At 33.0% G+C, this 19,380-nt stretch overlaps 1 protein-coding gene and 2 pseudogenes across 1 annotated transcript; 1 reads left to right on the forward strand and 2 right to left on the reverse strand.

Moving 5' to 3' along the window:
* The first annotated feature begins 904 nt into the window (after positions 1–904).
* LOC132946583 (sentrin-specific protease 2-like) lies at positions 905–1,509 on the forward strand. The gene has a single exon (XM_061016629.1). The coding sequence runs from the start codon at positions 913–915 to the stop codon at positions 1,507–1,509; it is 597 nt and encodes a 198-aa protein (XP_060872612.1). The 5' UTR covers positions 905–912.
* A 3,218-nt stretch (positions 1,510–4,727) lies between these two features.
* LOC132946996 (uncharacterized) lies at positions 4,728–5,784 on the reverse strand (annotated as a pseudogene).
* A 6,792-nt stretch (positions 5,785–12,576) lies between these two features.
* Positions 12,577–18,987, reverse strand: LOC132946584 (histone acetyltransferase KAT8-like; annotated as a pseudogene).
* Between the last annotated feature and the right edge of the window lie 393 nt (positions 18,988–19,380).

Here is a 19,380-nt window from a genome sequence, read left to right on the forward strand (position 1 = left end):
TATAATTGGTTTTATGTTTATAAAATAATAATTTGTTTGAGGAATAATTTATTTTAGTCAATGTAAATACTCTTCTAGTTTATATTCATAATTTGTAAAATTAAAAACGGACATATGAATAAGGCTATCTGACGCAATACCATTTCGGTACAATCATTTAGATTTTAGACAATAGGAAATTTGGCTGATAAAAATAATGTATAAACAGTTTAAAATAATATGGGCTCTAGAACAATAAAAAGTTTTAATTTAATTTTATGTGCCTACTACCTAATAAAATAATATAAATATAATAGTTAATACAAAATTAAAAAATATATTCTGGATATTTCTGAGAATTAATAAATTGAGAACATTATTGCAAAATATTATATTTAGCTATTTCAAATGAAAAAAATACATTAGTCAATATTTCCTACCTCCAAATCACATTGATACTATCAAAGTAAACAGTTCATATGATAAAATATTTTGAAAATTGACATGCAAAGATTTCGTTAAAATTTAAAGTATATACAGTTATAAGTTTTTGTGTTATACCAAAAAAACTGAATCCCTTTTCTCAAAAACTGGTTTTGCCTAAAAATCTATTTTCCTTAATAAACTTTGCCTGATAAAATCTTGTTGAGTTAATATAAATTAAATTAGCTAGGTAGAGCATTGAACACGTAAACGTAATATAAGAACATTATGTTACATGAATCTATTATAAAATGTTACAACCAACATTGGAACTAGTTGTATTTTAATGTTATGTCACTTGAAAATTATGCAATTTTGTTATAAGTTAGAAAAGTAAGGTGTAACCAAGTTACTTAACTTTAAAATGTCTAACTGATTTCGATTAAATGGCGTCTAATAATTATATTTTATGATTTTAGTTTGTCGACAAGTATGAATTCAGACACCTCCATGTATTTGAATGATAGTGTGATCAATGATTATTTTAAGTTAATCGAAAATCAAAATCCGAGCGTTTATTGCTTTGATACCTATTTTTATGAGCGATTTGGGAAATCTAAATACAAATCAGTAGAGCGTTGGACAAAAAATATCAATATTTTTTCTAAAAGAAAAGTATTTTTTCCTATCAATATTACAAGAAAAAACTTCAAACACTGGTTACTAATAATGGCCGATTTGGAGAAAAAACAGGTCATATATTATGATAGTCTTGTAAATCATTACGAACCCGAAATTCATATAAATATATTAGAATACTTAGAGCAGGAGCATGAAAGAAAGTTGGGTAATCCTCTACCTTTACAAGAATGGGAAATTGTAAAAGGTTGTAACCCCGTTCAGTCTAACGGAAGGGACTGCGGGGTTTTCGTGTGCGTAATTGCGGAGTATCTCGCTAGAGATGCTTCGTTTAATTTTAATCAAAGCAATATGGCATCTTTTAGAGCATTAATTTTATATGAACTGTTAAACCAACAACTCGTTACAGTAGATGTTGACGAAGATTTTATTGAAGGAGAAATTTATCGTATAGTTGATAATTCTTGAATTAACTATTAATTTAATTTTTAGTTATCACCTATTATTTGTAAATAATAAAACATTAGTCTTAAGTTTTTAGATTTAAATATATCAATGTAAAAAGTTGTAGATATAACAGATATAAGCTATTGACTGATTGTATTTATGTATATTTGTTAATTAGTTTCTTTAAATGTTAAGTTAATATTATAAGTACTGATTTGTTTTATATTGTTTCATGTTTATATTGTGTACTTTTTTTTGTGGAAAATATGTTATATAAGGAGATAATAGTATTTTTGAAAACATAAGATTGTCGGATGTCAAATCCTTGTTTGTGTGTTTACAATACATTTCATAAATAAATAATTGTGAAAAAAACATACTTCATAATATAGTTTTATTTGGAATTTAATTATTGTTAACTGATTTTTGTTTTTGTATTACTATTTGAGGTTCTTATTTTGATATACTATTTATTTCAGGGATTGTAAACTTTATGTTTTTTTCGGTTTCGTTTCGGTTTTTCAAAAAAATATATTTAAGGTTTCGGTTTTAATTATAAATTTCAAAAATATGAAATTTAGGTTGCGGTTACGGTTGTGGTTTATACCGGTTTTAACCTGTTACAAATTAAAAAATACTTAAAAATTTTAAGCGATTATAGAACTGTACTAATTACGGTAGTTTTCAACCAAGTCTAGGGATAGACAGCTCTTTTAACAAACCGTATGGTAACATATATTCCAACTTAAAATTTCAACTAACAAACTTATGCTTTAGTATTTACATTTCAACTTAATTAACAATTATTGTTGTAAACTGCATTAATGTGTTAACTGTTGACGACAGAGACAATTAAAATATCACCACAACTCAATACAAAAACCTTTCAGATGATTGATGTTGATTGTTGAGGGTAAAGATTCTAAATTGGAAGGTAGGCGTAGCACTCAATTTGGTTTAATATTAATACTCATTAGTATTATAATTCTCAAATAACAGTGCCAAGGTCTAAGAGTCTATTATGATTTAGGTTGAGACTTAAAAACTAATAAATATAATACATATTTTATAAACTTTCTTTTACAAGATTTTATATTTTAACAATATAATAAAAGTAATTTTATATCCATTATAAACATATTATTATTATGTAACCATACTATTTTTTTTTGCGTTTTGAAGATGGGTTAGTAGTTCCAGATGTTTCAGTATGACTTCCTTCCCCTTGACTCATAGTGACAGAAGTTTCATCTTTCTCAGTGCTAAAATGTACAAAAAAAAAAAAATAGTACAATATATAGTTGCATTGATTATAAATAAATATTTATTATCAATGATAATTGGAATGTATACTTATAATTTAATATTTAATGATAATATACACAAATTAGTTTTAAAACTTTTCTAATTATTAAAATGATTAATATTTACTTGATTAGGTATACAATTTTTTTTTTCAAACAATCTGTTTGTACGCACTAACAACTGATCTTCTAAATTTTTAGAATTGATATTGCGTCTATACGAGGGCAAAATAAATTTTAATCTCGAAAATAAACGCTCAACGCTAACTTGTGTTGACGGAACAGCAAATACTATTTTGGCTAATGTATAAATTTCTGGGTATGTTGTCTCCATTGAATTCCAAAACTTTAAAATATTGATTTTGTGATTCAATCTGCTTTGATTGATATAATAAGTTTTCAAAATTGTTTCAATTTTAGTACGAACTACTGATGTTTGAGAACTGTTGGATAGATTTGAATTTTCAATGTTTACTTCTTTTTTTTTAAGAAAATTCTCACGCCCATCTAAAACATCATTATCAGTTTCTTGATTTACTATATTTATACTAGTTAAATCAATACTCTTTTCATTTATTTTTTTTAAATGGAGCCAAATTGCAATGAAATGGTTAATAGCATCTTTACATTGGTCGTCGCCTCGTCGGTAAGTATTATTTTATAACGAGTATCCAGAATGATTGCTGATAATAAAACTTTATTCTTCATAATATATTTCTCTCTGTTTTTCAAACACTCTAGTATTACTTTGGAAAATGAACTATTTATTGATTCAGTTTCAATTTTACATAAAATCCATGCCCCGTAGAAATCTGACATTGTTAATTGCTCATTCTGTAATTTTTTGGTACATATTTTTGCAGGTAAAAATGCTTGGGAAATAATATCAATTTGTTTCCATTCCATATAATTCAAGCATACTTTTTTTAATAAAGAATCATTGTTTGCCATGTTTTGGATAAATTCTTTTAAATGGTTTATTCTTTCCAACATGTCGAAGGTAGAATGCCAGCGTGTGAGACAATCCAGAATAGGAGACTTCAAATTTTCCTTCTTTAACAAATATATGTAGGTTTGGTTACGGAGCTTTCTTACCAAAACACGGACTTTGATAAGTAATTTTTCAATGCCAGAATCCTTTAAGCTGTCAATCACTGCCAATTGTAACGTATGAGCAAAGCAGCGTATACCTATTTTAACATATTTCAATTGTGAACATAGAATATTGTATGTTCATTTTTAATAGATGCCTAAAAATTAAAATTAAAATAAATAAAACTTACCAGTAAATATTGAAGAATCACCAAAACTTTGAAATGATTGGATATCTGATAATATATTTTCAGTCTTTTCATAATCTTTATCGGTGGCATTACTATCAGGATTTTCCTCAAGTAGATCAATAATTTGTTCTTCATCAAGATTAACCATGCTATTGGTATGGTCTTTTTCACTGTTAAAAAAAATTTCAGATAAAAATAAATCAAGATGAATATTATAAATATTTATTACCTGCTATTAGTGCTGTCATTATCTGAAGAATCTAATTCAAACATATTAACTACATTTTCTGATTCATTATCTAAGTCGTGCTGCTGCAATTCTAAAATTTCTTTTTTAATTAAATTGACAGCCTTCAGCATATTAGCTCCGTTATCAGAGGTTATAGTGTAAACTTGATCTGTTTCAATTTTGTACATCCTCAAAACATTTAAAATTGTGTCTTTTAAGTATACACCTAAAAATAAAAAATATAAATTTTAAATTATAAATGTGTAATGTGTATACTGAAACATTAATTATTAAATTATAGGACATGGAACCTGTATGTGATTCAGTTAGTTTGATTAAGGTAAGAGTCTTAAGCTTAATATAGTCATCAATAATATATTGTATGTTAATCCTAAAAATGATCTGTTAAGCCATGTAACAGCGTCAAGTTTCAAAGAAACAAGTTTGGCTTTTGATTGAACTTCGATATTTATTTCTTTTTTTATGGATATTGATTCTTTACATAAATATTTTCTAGAAATAATAATTATAATATAAATAAATTTTAAATATACTTAGGAAATTCTGACAAAAATACTTACTTTATAGAATTTGAGTTTATACAAACTTTTGTATTTATTCCTTTCAAAACAGGATCAATTATTTTTCTGAATCCTGTATCATTTAACATAGTATATGGACGACCATTTACAGTTACCAATTCTATGCAAGCATTGACTATGGTTTTCATGTCTATTTTAACTTTAATATCAGTAGTTAACTGAAACAGTTTTGCATGTGCTTCTAAAATAGAAATTTTTTTAGTAGCTGTTGACTTATTTTTTTCTATATTTTTCAATTGCATTTCATGATATAATTCTATGTGATTACTTAGATGTCTTATAAGATTCGTCCCATGCTTACCCTATAAAAGTAATGTGCAACTTAGATCATTGATATTTGAGTGTAATATACTATATTATTAGAACATGAAAAGTAACGAATAAAAAAAAAGAGTAGAGATAGGTAGTTACTAAAATAAATAATTATTACACATTATTCTAGGTCAATAGTGAAATTAGTTTCCATTTATGGTGATATAAATGTATTTAATTTTCTGACTCATCTATACTCCAATTTTCTTAATTAATAACTAATTCCCACAACTAACAATTTTATTTTCATATGATAACAAAAATAATTGTATTCCTACTACACAAATATTTACTTTTGAAGTTTTAAAATTATAAATTATAGGTATATGCATAATGAACTTAAACTTGTAAATAGTTTCACAATTTACTGACAATGCATTAAGATTTCTACAAGCAAATTTTAACCATTATTCTATGTATTATGTATAAATGTAATAATTTAGAATTTAAATAATTTAATGGATACTTACAGCCAATGTTGATCCACAACTTTTACACTTTGATTTTTTCAATTTTTCATCATACGGGAAATAACCATACACAGCATTTTGTTTATGGCGAGCCATAATTATTATATTATGGCCGAGTATTCAGAGTATTGAGTATAGCTTTCGCAGTGAGGTAGAGACTAGAGACTGACTCGACGGCCGACGGTGGTATATGGTATAAATGTATAATACTATAATAAATGATAAAAATATAAATAGAACAATATTTCCCGTCATCGGTTCGCCTCACACACACGCGCAATAAACGTATTATAATATATATTTTAAAATAATAAAATCATACACAATAATTATCAAAATACAAAATAAATTATTATAATAATATTGTAACATTTACGTGACCACACTGTCTTATTGACCGTTGTCACCAGTCGCCACTCGCAGTCTCAGAATAATACGAATTGCAATAAATTATTATATTTAATAACGTGGAAACAAATAACATACAGTTGACGCAAATACGCAATCAAGAATACCCTAATGGCCTAGTGGGTAGTACCACTAGTACAGTAATACCTACACGATACCCTATATCAACTCTTCTAAATATCTTATCTTTTGTAGTCGCAACAAATAACTATAGTCTATAATACCTACCTAGTAATAACGTCATAATATTATAACCATGACGGGGAAATAAGGCCGTCTATTTATAAAATATTTTTAACTCTCAATAATTTCGTTTGAATATTTTTGGATAGTACTCGGTATCGCTAAGCTATATAGTGTATAGTCTTTAAACAGTACAAAGTACAAACTACAATCAATTATTATCAAATTATTAATAAAGTAAAGTATCTATTAATAATTTAATAATTAGACTATAGATTGTATACTGTAGGCAATGATTTTTATTTCCCATTACATAATATAAAATACTCTTGGAAAGAATAAAATATAAATTAAATAATAAATACCTAATGATTTTTTTGAAAAATTTACTTAAAAATAAAAGAGTTATAACCGAAAAAAACCTTTAAAAACCGAAAAAATTGAACTTTAAAAATTAGGGTTCGGGTTTTGGTTAGATTTTATAAACGTTTGAAAATAATGGTTTCGGTTAAGTTACGGTTAATAATTAACACAAGGTTCCCGGTTTATAACCGGTTATTTTCGGTCCGGTTACAGTCCCTGATTTATTTAATTTAAAAAGTTTGAGAATTTCCATAGTTTTCAAAATATATGGATATTTTATGGATTTTATGGATTTAAAATAACCGCAGATATCAAAGTTTTTATCTAAATAATTGACCGATTGTGAGCGCGAGTTGATGTATTGTTAAATCATAAAGACGTTCTCATACATAAATCAAAGCTATTTAACTCACTCTCAACCCGTCAATTTTTAAGACTGGAAAATATATTATATATCAACTGTTAGTTATCTCTTAATAGTTGAGAGACTTCGTTACAACTATTTAACACAATTTTGTCTTGCTGGGTGGAAATAGGGTTAAAATTTGTATTTTTCAAAAATAAGTTATATTGTTAATGGGATACCGACCGATTTTAAGGGATTTAACTTACTAGGCAATTTATTGTCATATTATAGTTTCGAGTGCGGGTCGTCTAAATCATGAAAAACTCTTTTTGTCATGGACTAAATGTGTGCGTAGTAAGTGATTATTAGTATTTATTAAAGATAGTCCGTGTGATAGTGATGTAAAAAATATTTGTTTGTTGACCGGATTAAACGATAATAATAATAATATTATAATATAATATGTGATCTGATTTATTGTATTATTTTGCGCCCGATATGTGACAGATAGGCAACCAGGTTAATGCAATATTACTCTTTGTGCACCTGGAGTAAATCTAGAAACCTAGAAAAAATCTAAAAATATATACACAGTTCTTTTTATAGATATTTTAAGTAAAAATTTGGGCAATATTCGATATTTAATTTAAACAATTTGTCGAAGTACCTTCACTGTATGGTTTCTTCCCTCAAGACACTCAAACTATTATACTTAATTTAATTTAAAAAAAACATGCATTATGCTTATTGTACTTTTTTTAGTATAAATTGTATGAGAACTAGATTAAACAAAAAAAATTAAACAAAGTGTAACAACTATTTTAAGTTTTGTTGTAATTTAAAAATATTATTTGTTGGTAGTTGAAACTTTTAAAGTACCTATAAAATTATATTAATTTATAAATACAATAATTATACAATGACGTCTTTTCGATTTCTAGAACAGTTAACGCGTTTTGTAAATTAATATTAGATACCTACTCGCTTAAAAAATCAAATTTATTAGAGTTATCTATTCATCTGAATAAAAATGAAAACACGTCAATAGATATTGAATAAGACACCATCTGATATATTATCAAGTATAAAATATGCCCAAATTATCTAATATAATGGTTAGATTAGTCATAAAAATGTGATTGAGTTCATATTAAATTTACTAATTAAAAATATTATACAGTATAAAAAATTTTACGTAAATTTACCGAAAAATATTTTACGGTAAGATCCCCATCTCTAGTTCTGATAGGATAATTTCATAGTTTTCCATAGTTTTATAAATCTCTATAATATAACACTATAGAACCATAACACTATAACAACGAGTGTGCTATTACTGCAGTATTACTTGTAATATACTACAACTAATACAATCAGATATCAGAATGCCCACATTCCCAGATTATCGAAGTATTATTCTGCAATTAAAATTTGAAACGATCACAAAATAAATTATTATTAATTAATTATTAATAATAAGTATAATAATAATATAACCTAGTGTAATTATTATGTATCTTTTATCTTCATTTAGATAACTATTCTAGCAATTATCTTTTATCTTTATCTAGATTTTTAAAAAATTATCTTTATACAACACTGTATCTACTTACATATCGATTTGAGGAATGAAGTAAAATCTATGACTCTTTAACCGTTTTCCCGTCCCTTCGATTTCCGAAAGAGCTCTCGACGTTCGAAAGGGCGAAAGCCTGTATATGTATTTTATAATATTATCTAAAATCGTGACGCGGACACGAGCAAGTGACAACGGATGTCCGTTTCACCACCCCACCCCCCTCCCATATTGAAATCCCAGATTTTTTTGCACTAAAAATTAGCATGCAATTAGCATGAATTGGCAAGACTATTTTTATAATTTGCATGACCATATTTAATGAAAAATAAGCAAAAAACTTTGGGGGGGAGGGGGGCTGTTGAAACGTTTCAGCCCCCCAAGATTGAAAAAAAAAGAATTTCCAGAAATTTCTTTTGCCAATAATTAGCACGCAATTAGCATGTATTCGAACGCCCACGCACGAAATTCGCACGCCAATAGTTCTTTTGCCAATAATTAGCACGAAATTAGCATGAATTGGCACGCCACGCACGAAATTCACACGCCAATAGTTACCGAGCTATCAGTATTTCTTATTATGACTACTAATATGAATAGTGCACAACCCTGACTACTGGACACAATTTGTTTACGTTTATTGTACGATAGGATGAGGCAACTTGTATGCAGTCGTTTCTATTTGAAAAAAAAATGATACAATGTAACACAGCACTTTTAATAGCGTTCGATTATTTTCATTTGCTTTGGTCCTATTAGAGTGTTGACGTATTATCTATATAAGGTACAATTATATATCATATCATTATTTTATATATCAATTACAATAAAATTTATAACGAATATAAATGACGTATATAGTCAAATATTATACATAAAACAAAGTAACACAAGATTTAGATAAATGTACTACTTTTTATATATTTAACCTATTTGAAAATAAAATAACAAAACAAACAAATTTAATTTTATACTTGAATTTATATTGTGTCAATTAGAATTTCACAAGGAACTGTGATAGTTTCTTTGACCGTCATTGGTTTTTTTAGTAAATCGTCGAATATTTCCCAGTTGTGGGGTCGACGTTTATACAACGCAAAATAGTGACCTATTGATGATCTAAGACGACTTAATCCACGACGAGAGCTGCAAACTCCTCTAAGTTCAAAACTTTTTCCCAAATATTGTAGAAGGAGTGCTTCGACTTCAACATAATATAGTACCTTATCTTTTAGAAAATTAGATCAAGATGGTACTTTAAAGAGGTCATTTTTTCAATAGTTTTTCTCAATAGTTATTTAATGCCACGGGAAAAACTACCGACAAATTATGAAAAAATGGGGTTTTAATTTCTAAAGCTTTGTTTATCGCTAGAGCAACGAATAAAAAATAATAATAATATAATAATATTAATTCAACTAACAGGCTATAATAATTAATAATAAAAATATAAAAAATCCAGACTGATAAACCGTCTCAGCTCAGAATCGTTTTTCTTATACAAAGATATTATATCATTGAATTCAAGTTTAATACAATCCATTATACATTGTCCCACTTGTAACCTACTGTATAGCAGAGTGACATCCAATTACCCACTTTTTAATATCTATCCAATAGCATTTATTCAAATTTGTAATAACGTAGGTTGGTTTTTAAATATATCGACAATTCAGAGTAAGAACCACTTTTTTTGTAATCTATAATTATCTAATTCTAGCATATTATTATTTTATTAGGTAGTATTATTTTTACAGTTATCATATTATATTAATATAAAAAGTTAAAAAAGCGTATATATGTGAAATCGAAGCACTCCTTCTGGTATAAATTTTGTATACAGGATATAAAAAAAAAAAAATAAACACCATTGTAAAACCACTAGCTTCCTCGCTCCGCTCAGAATCTAATTTTTTGACCATTTAGACGTATTCTTCATTCATACTTCAATAGTACCAGTAAATAACCCATGAATAAATGAATTGACCAATAGTCATAATAAGACTACAGACAGGTACGTTCCAACTACGTCCGTATGTAATTATGTATTATTATATTTATATTTATTTATTAACAAAGTCAATAATAATAATTTATTTAATTTATTAAATACTATTATGTTGGTACATCTAGTTATTTTACTATTTATCAGATATTAGTTAATACCTATTATACATTTAATATATTTCATTCGTTATTTAATATCTTAAAAATACATAGGCACAAATTGACAACATTTTTTTATCAAATTTATAATTTATTAATTATTTTGTAATTAAAAATGTATAAAATGTTTAACTTTTATGGCTAAGGTTTGAAAATTTAAAACAAGGCTCCACGTAAATAGGTTATATATAAATTACTTTATTCACAATAATATCATCAAATATACTTGGTAATATCATAGGCTGACTGACTGTTTTCGCTCAGAATCGTTTTTCTTATACAATGATATTATATCATTGAATTCAAATTTAACACCGTCCATTAAAGTAACCCACTTGTAACCTACTGTACAGCAGAGCGACATCCACTTATCAACCTTTTTATTATTTTAATTCTCAACATTTTATTAAACAATAATTATTATAAATTCAGTCTATTACAATTTACAGTATTAGTGTATTACAATGACAAATAATATAGTTATTATAAATTCAGTCCTATTATACAATTTACAGTAGGTATTACTATGATAAACAGTTAATTTGAAACATTTTAACCTGCATTTTGTGAGATACTTATAACAATAATAACAACTTCAGGGTATCTCCAGAGGCATTGACAACATATGCATTAATGATGTTAGCAGTAAAACTGGTAATTTAAAAACATATTTGAAACTTTTTAATCAGAATTTTGTGAGACTATCATAACATTAAAAACAATTTTAACTCTAATGAGACAAGATATAACACTTCAACTACTACAATCTCTAATCATGGTTGTGGAAATCTATAAAGAAATAACAATATGTATAGTCTGAAATGTTGTAGACATTCATATAAAGAGAAAAAATAGATTAAAACAAATTCATATTGACACAGGTTGTTTGAGATAGACGCTACCGACTAATTCATCAAACACATCAAGACGAATATACAAAAATATTGAAATAGGCGTCATAAATACTCATAATGGAATACTTAAACATGTAATGAGACAAAACGGAGTGGCCATTAACGTGGCGCACTCTCGTTATGATCATTAGCAACGATCAAATATCGCCCGCCGCGTAGGAACATCTACCAACCAACCACGACATAAAACCACAGATAGCGCCCGCCGTCGCGCAATGATTATGAACGCACGCCGCCCGCGGAAAACATGAGTTTTCCCAAGGAACAGATAAAGTTATCGGAACGCGAAGCACATATTCCGAATCAGCGTTCTTTCCACCACAATATGGTAATCACCGAACACTTTGAACAATGACCTAAAGCCCAGAATCATGCAAAATGTCAAACGATATTTTGGACGGGACCAGTCAGCCTCGAGTAGCATAAATACAGGCCGCTGGCCGCCGTTTCAACACACAGTTCTCCCCGCCAAGAGAAGGCAACTAGTGAGCCGGACGATATTACCGTTCACGTCGGTAGTAATACTAATTACCGCACCGCCGTGATCGCGCCACTGTCCGTGGATGCATATTGCCACTAACCCAACCAGCCATCATAAGTCATAATATACCGTTCAAAGAACCGTAAGTTATATGTACACACTTTCCCCCCCCCCTTTGATTTCATGTAAACCCGCATTTAACCTATTTTTGATGTACACTCGCAAGAGTATAATATAATTTAATGATTCAAAAGAAATACTGTAATACACATAATTAAATCGTATCTGTATAATGAATTACTAAGAATAATGAGAATAAACGTGCAATAATACAAATACCAGAAACCCAAGCGTTGAATTTTCATTACAAACACGGGGACATTGATTTTATCTGTATTAAATACAATTAGCTAATTAATTATTTTCACGATCTTCCTACGACTCTTTATCATTAGTATTTTTCATCCAAAATACACTTAATTCGAAAAGGTTCTTTAAGATTTTGGCAATTCTAAAAAAAAAAAAAAAAATATTATAATAATTAAAAATTTTTATTAAAAATGTAACCTGTTTTTTTTTATCAGGAAAAACTAACTTTGCCATTTTGTGAAAATAATACATTTGATGGTTTGGCTCGTGATGTCCATCTCAAACGATTTGGCTCAATAAGAATTTGTTTTAATTCATTTTTCATCTTTATATGAATATCTACAATATTCCAGTCGATACATATTATAATTTCATTATAGATTTCCTCAACCAAGTTTAGCGATTGGAAATTATCTGTTATATCTTGTCTCATTAAACCTAAATTAAAATTGTCATTAATGTTATGATTGTCTCACAAAATTCTGATTAAAAAGTTTCAAATTAAATGTTTTTAATGGGGGTTGCCTTTCAATTTTAGATAGAAGATAACTCGGAAAGACGAATTAGATGTGACATATTTTGCTAAAACAACTAAGTCCATATACTTACTAAATTTGATGAGAATTCGTTTATAGTCCATACCCTCGTTTTTGATACTGTGGCATAGTTATGATACAAGCTACATATGTTACTATATTCCACATTATGTTTTAGTTTTGAAATAAATAACTCGCAACCAAATGACTGCCCTAACATTTTTAATGAAACATTATTAAGTACAGTACTAGACAAGTATAAAAAATACAATATTAAATTTATTTAAATAGGTACTTACACTTACGAATTCATCCTTTTTGTCAGGTTATAAAATAAGAACGGGTCAACGCCAGGGTCCAGAATTTTAAGGTTCAAAAATAGTTTTCCAATTTGACAGAGTGTTTGGCAATATATTTTGTCTACGTTTCCATAAACCTGAGTGAAAAAAAATAATAAACAATCGTATAGTTAACCTCTTATGAATTGTATAATGAAATTGATTTACTTCATAAACGCTCAACTCTTCACTTAAGTGTATTTCTACGCCTGGTGGTTGTCTCCAATAACAGTATCGCGAGTGTCTTTCCAGAATCGATTGGTATTTAGTGTGTTTTATCAATATTCACAAAACATTAATGCCATGCCAATTTGGGTTTATCCACAGCCACGGCTGCCAAAGCTTGAAGACGTCGCAAATGGCAACCTCGATCGCATGACGTACCTACCACGGTTTAATACATTATACGTCGTCTGTGTATAAAACAAATTTAATACCACAATTTTTATTTTTATTTTAATTGCATACTTATTACTTACACGTTCGATCATTGAACACGTTAGAGTCGCCGAGTATACGTTCTAGTACAGTTCTGATAAACCCATCGGAATCCGCGAGCTGGCACAGTAGTCGAAGGTATACATTCAATAGGCATTCAATTGCCAAACAAGACGGATTATGCAACGAAACGTAACGAGCTGGCACAGCGACCACGTCGTTTTTGATCCATTCAACCGGTCCAGTTCTGGATTCGTCGTCCAGTTGAAGGGTTTTCGACGAGTCACCGCCCGCGAACAGGCCCGCCGAATCCGCAACAGTGCGGACTCTAGAGCTTCTCAGAAGTTGTCGAATATGCTAAGTTCTGTTTCCATTATCTTGACTCGATGTGGTTGATGATATTCTTAATGACATCCTTTTTTCGATTTCTTGGGTTGTTGTTTCGGTATTATGTGATCCGGCCATTTTCTCTGCAGGTATATATTGTGCGCGTATAGGTAGTCGGAAAAATTGCAAATGAGAATAATTATGACAATAATTTAAAACAAACATCGTTTATTAGTAGCCAGCTACTAGGTACGACAATATATTTACATCATCTGGTTTCGGAGCTGTTTATTTTTCCAAACACCATTATTATTATTATTATATGACAATAATTAATGATTTATATATAATATTATTGTAAACTTATGAACTATGTAATTATGTATGTTGTCCATGTTTTATGTAAACTTTCTTTTATGTACACATTTAAAGATTTTTGTAGCCCTACAAAAACCTTTGAAATGGCGATGAGGTGTAACGAGCTGTGACTACGTATATATTAATAATAATGATATTACTAACCACTGTGTGACGGGGAGTTATAAGACCAGTCCCTCGGGGGTTTTTACACCTTTAGCCATATGTCGCGAGGGCGGCTCCTTCACGCCTTTGGGTGACGCGGAAACATCCCTCCGACGGGTTACGTCAGGGCGCCCTGGCGCCAGGCTGACGGTCCCCCGCCGGCTGCTCTCGTACGAGATAGATCGGTGGGTTTCGTATAACCGCGTCGGCGAGCGCTGGATCGACCCAGGCAAATAACTCCCCTTCTACTAAGGCGCTACTCCTGACAGCCCCCGCGAGGCCATCCACATATGTCGCGGACGTGCGGCCGGCGAGCGCGGGCACGCGAGGTACACGCGCACGTCGGCCGGACGCACGCCACACAGCTCGACGGGCACTGTTACCGTTCGGGCGTTAGCTGAGTCGGGTTTTCAGTGGGGCTATCCTCGTCGCCCGCGAGATGAGATTGAAGGATCCGTTATCCAGAGTACTCACAACGACTCTTTTCCCACTAGCATCGGCGTCGGGGCAGTTGTTTATGCTGCCGCGACGCGACCTTTTATGAGTGGTACGGTTTTAATTTGCCGGATGCCGTGTCCGTACCGAATGCTCGGGTTTGAGTGCCTGACGGAGGGTGTCCCCCAGCCGGACTTCCACCTTGCACGTGTTCGCACACGAGTTGGTCGGGCCCGTGTGCTCTCTGTCAGGTTCGTGCTAGAAGCGCCAGCGCGTCGACGGAGGTCCGCGTCTGCTTCCCTCGCCATGCTCTGGCGCCTCTCGCCCGAGCCCACTGGTTTGTCGCAGGTGGTATAATTCCCCCACTTGGGTAGATGGTTCCCGTGCGGAAAAGGAAGGTGCCCTCCATCACCTCGGTCGTCGTTATACGAGGACCCACGTCGGGGTCTTTTGACGTGCCTATCAGGTCTTCCCTTCCTCAGTGCGTTGATACGCCTGGAACACGGTTATTGGTTTTTCCCGTGAGTCCGCGCTCAACGTTTCGGTCCGCTCCGATCGCTTGCACCTTGAGCGCGGACCTTTTTTCATAGCTGACGGTCGGGCAGTCGTATGTGTAAGCAGATGCTCTGCGATCCTTGAGGACCTGCATTTGGCAAGCTGCCCATCTCTGGGTATACTGTCGGAATGGCTGGTCTGCTGAAAACTGCCTAGCCAATCCTCTTTTCCTTCATTGATGACCCTTCCCCGTCATCACCGGTAAGTCTCTGAGACCACCTCCAGGTGCTTCCTATTACCCCGGGAAGCTCGGTTTGGAGATGCGCCCTCCACTGGCGTTGAGATCGGGACGAGGCCCTCAGGTGGCCCGGGGGTGCGAAGACGCCTTCCGGCCGTTCGTCATCCGCCCAGTCCTGTACCCGGGCAGGACATCGTCAGCCGCGGCCTCAATTCCGCGGCTCTTTTTGCTCCTCACGATTCTGGACAATCATGAGTGAGCTTTTCGTGAGGGCGCTCGAGGGTGTAGCCTTGTTCGAGCGCCCCCCCCGCCTTCCTACCCATTTCAAACCTTTTGTGGCTTAGCGTGTTCTAAACCACCAGGTTGCCACCCTGGAAGGTACAGGTGGCCCAGGGAACTCGGAGGTCCTTGGTCATTTCGCTAGCACCAAGCATGACCTGCCCCGAGCCCTTGTGATTGCAGTTCAGTTAACTCGAAGCTCTAGGGCTAACTTCGTTAAGACCGTACCCCGCCTGCCCCTTTCCCGGACCAGATTAGTCAGCCAGTTTCTCAACGTGACTCGTCTTGGTGCGGCCGGTAGCAGGTGTGTACTTGTGCTGGTCAGTCTACACGCCTGGTTCGTCGTGACCTGGTTGGGCCGTTCTTGCCAGGCGGGTGAGCGCCAGTAAGTCTTCACGGGGTTGCCTCGATGCCCTTTCAGCAACCTAGGTCAGACCGCTCCGGGGACCCGCCAGCCCCTCCCCGACCGGCGGGCGCTTCACCCGTGGGGGCACGGGAACACCGGCCCAGTGTTGCCGGCGGTCCCCCAGACCTGCCCTCGCTCTGCCGCCTTCAGAGTTCTGGTGGCCTCGTGTTGTCTGTAGCGGTCGGTTTCCGCTCAGCAGCGGGGGATCCGAGCCCCCCGCCGCCGTCGTCACCGCAGTTTCTTTAGCAGTTCTTACGGCAGCGATGGACCTTAGCCCCCGCTTCCTCGCTTCCGCCTAGCGTTACTAAGATGTTACCTGCCCGTAGGTCAGGCATGTGAATCCTGACTCCGCCCACTCTCTGGTGATTTCAGTCTTACGGTAACAAATTGTGCTTATTTTGACGACAAACTGTGTTTGCCGGCCCTAAGGCTGGTGCGTTCAAGGTTCTGCCACTGGTGGCACCCAGCCGTCGAGGTTGGTTCCGGCGCACAACTCCGGAGTCCTCCCTCTAGAGCTGGGTCATTTGTAAACGATTGACTGAATCCGGATCACCGCCCCCCCGCCGACCGGCTCGCCAGTACGCTTTCCCATCCGCTCGGTTTGATCTCTCCCGCCAGGGACGCATCTTTGCTCATAGCTAATGCGAACCATCTATCGGTCAAGGTACTCATGAGGGATGTTCGGAGAAGTAATCACCCGGCGCGACGCCTTAAGCGTATAGGAGCTAGCGTCGGCCTTCTGTGATTCTCATCTCACGCACTTCAGCGAGTCGCTCGTCTGAGACGCAATGACTGGATCTCGTGTCACCGGTTGATTCACGTAATCGACCGTAAATGGGACGATTGGCTCGGTGTTAGCAAACTTTCTAAGTCAGTATCCATCCGCCGGCGACGTGGACGCCCCGGCCGTCGGCAAGCGCCGCGGTCCGTCAACCCCGCGACGCCCAGCGAAACACACAGGCCCCACCTCATTGGCTGTGGTTTCGCTAGATAATAATAATGATATATTCAATAATAGACATAAATGCTGCAGGGAGCACGTAACCCCGGGCGGCATACATCATTAAAACTAATAGTAATAATATCAGTAATCCCGGAAAGCCTACATCGATAGGAGTACAGGACTAATAGTAATAACATCAATGGTACCGCACAACACGTGATAAGTATATGCACGCATTATCCATATTCTAGGAAAAACAAATTATACAATAAGCATAAAAGATCATGACTTTGTACAAAATATATACTCCCAAAATAACATAATTATACGAATGACGTCTAAAGGTGACCTCAGGAGTACGCAGAGATATACCGTTTTATACTAATATGCCATAGGAGGGAGCTATTAGGAATACCCGACGAGGTACGTCGATGGACAAGTGTCCATCAGACGAGCACCAGCAGAGAAACCACCAAGTCAATTATTAAGTCACATCTCGTTTACCAAAGTTTATTAATTAATTATTTTGGACTTAGAATAATTACGTTAAATTACAAATAAATATACATAACTCATACATTCAACTTGTTATTAATTATTTCAAAATACTTCCATTATTGAGCTGAAGTAGTTGGTTCGTTACATTATTGATATGCCAACAATATTTACGCAGAGGTATACACGTTACATATAATATTGTACAAAAACAATTGAATAACATTACGTGATTTATATACTAACGTAATTATTTTTAAATTATTAATCATTATGTTTATTTCACTATAATGAGTAATGGCCTAGCTGTTTCTTTATGGGATTTTTCAAGAATATCATACATTTCATCATTACTATATACATAATATTTAACTTCATATTCGTCTGTTCTATGTAAATGAAAATAAATTCAATGTCTGTTGTAGTTTAATGAAGTCATATTTTTTCAATGTTTAGTTTATATTATTATAAGTACGTCATTTGTTATTTTTTGTAAATTTCTTTATTATCTATTCCCTATGGACATTGAATTTTCACTTAAGCTAATATTTTTAATTTTGGGTACGATAAAACTTTTGAAATTAAAATTATTTTCAACTGCACACATTATTTGTAAGATCTTATACAATGAAACACAGCAGTGTATAGCAGGCACTAGTCCGGTCTAAAGTCTGTTGAAGTTATATATCTGAACGACAGTAGGTGTCTACAATATTGTAAAATCGTTTAGATAGGTAATTATTAAATTTTGTAATTAATTGTATATTGTATAGTGGTTGTTGTACACATTGTATATATCGATTGTATTAACAAATCTATATCAATAACAATGTTATTCATAGAGCTGAACACACGCTCACACTCTGATGATGATATAGCTACTGTATTTATTGCATCTAATAAAGCTTTTAAATCGAGTATTTTGGAACTATCCTTAGTATCAATAAATACGCGAAATCCTCTTACAGACGAAACTTCATCTACTTGAAATTGTTTTGCTAATCTTCTTATGTTTTCATCACCATACAAAATATGTGTCATATATAAATACAATCATCTAGCCAATTTTTTACATCTAAATAATGTAGGTCTTTGAGTAGTTGTGTATACTTTTCTTTAAATTGGCTATCATTTACTGATGAAACATGCGATGCCTGTGTTGTCAATAGCCAAATTGTTAAATTATTTGCAAGGCTTCTAAAAAACTGTGATGAAATTATTTTTGAAATTGATTTATTGGTTGCTAGTTTTACATTTTTAAACTCTATATCTGATTTGGAAAATGCATCATAACTTCTTTAAACTTGGGTCCATGGTTTTCTGCCATAGAATCGAAAATCCGAATTGTTCGATCAATACAACAATTTGCTTCTGATAGACTTAAACATCTATCTTGGTGTAATAAATATAAATAAGCTAATTCAGTTAAAGAGT

The sequence above is a fragment of the Metopolophium dirhodum genome, chromosome 6 (genome assembly GCF_019925205.1).
Source record: "Metopolophium dirhodum isolate CAU chromosome 6, ASM1992520v1, whole genome shotgun sequence".
Lineage (NCBI taxonomy): Eukaryota > Metazoa > Arthropoda > Insecta > Hemiptera > Aphididae > Metopolophium > Metopolophium dirhodum.

What these genes read in the sequence shown, in the direction of transcription:
- LOC132946583 (XM_061016629.1), top strand. Translation starts at nt 913, where the DNA reads ATGTATTTGAATGATAGTGTGATCAATGATTATTTTAAGTTAATCGAA.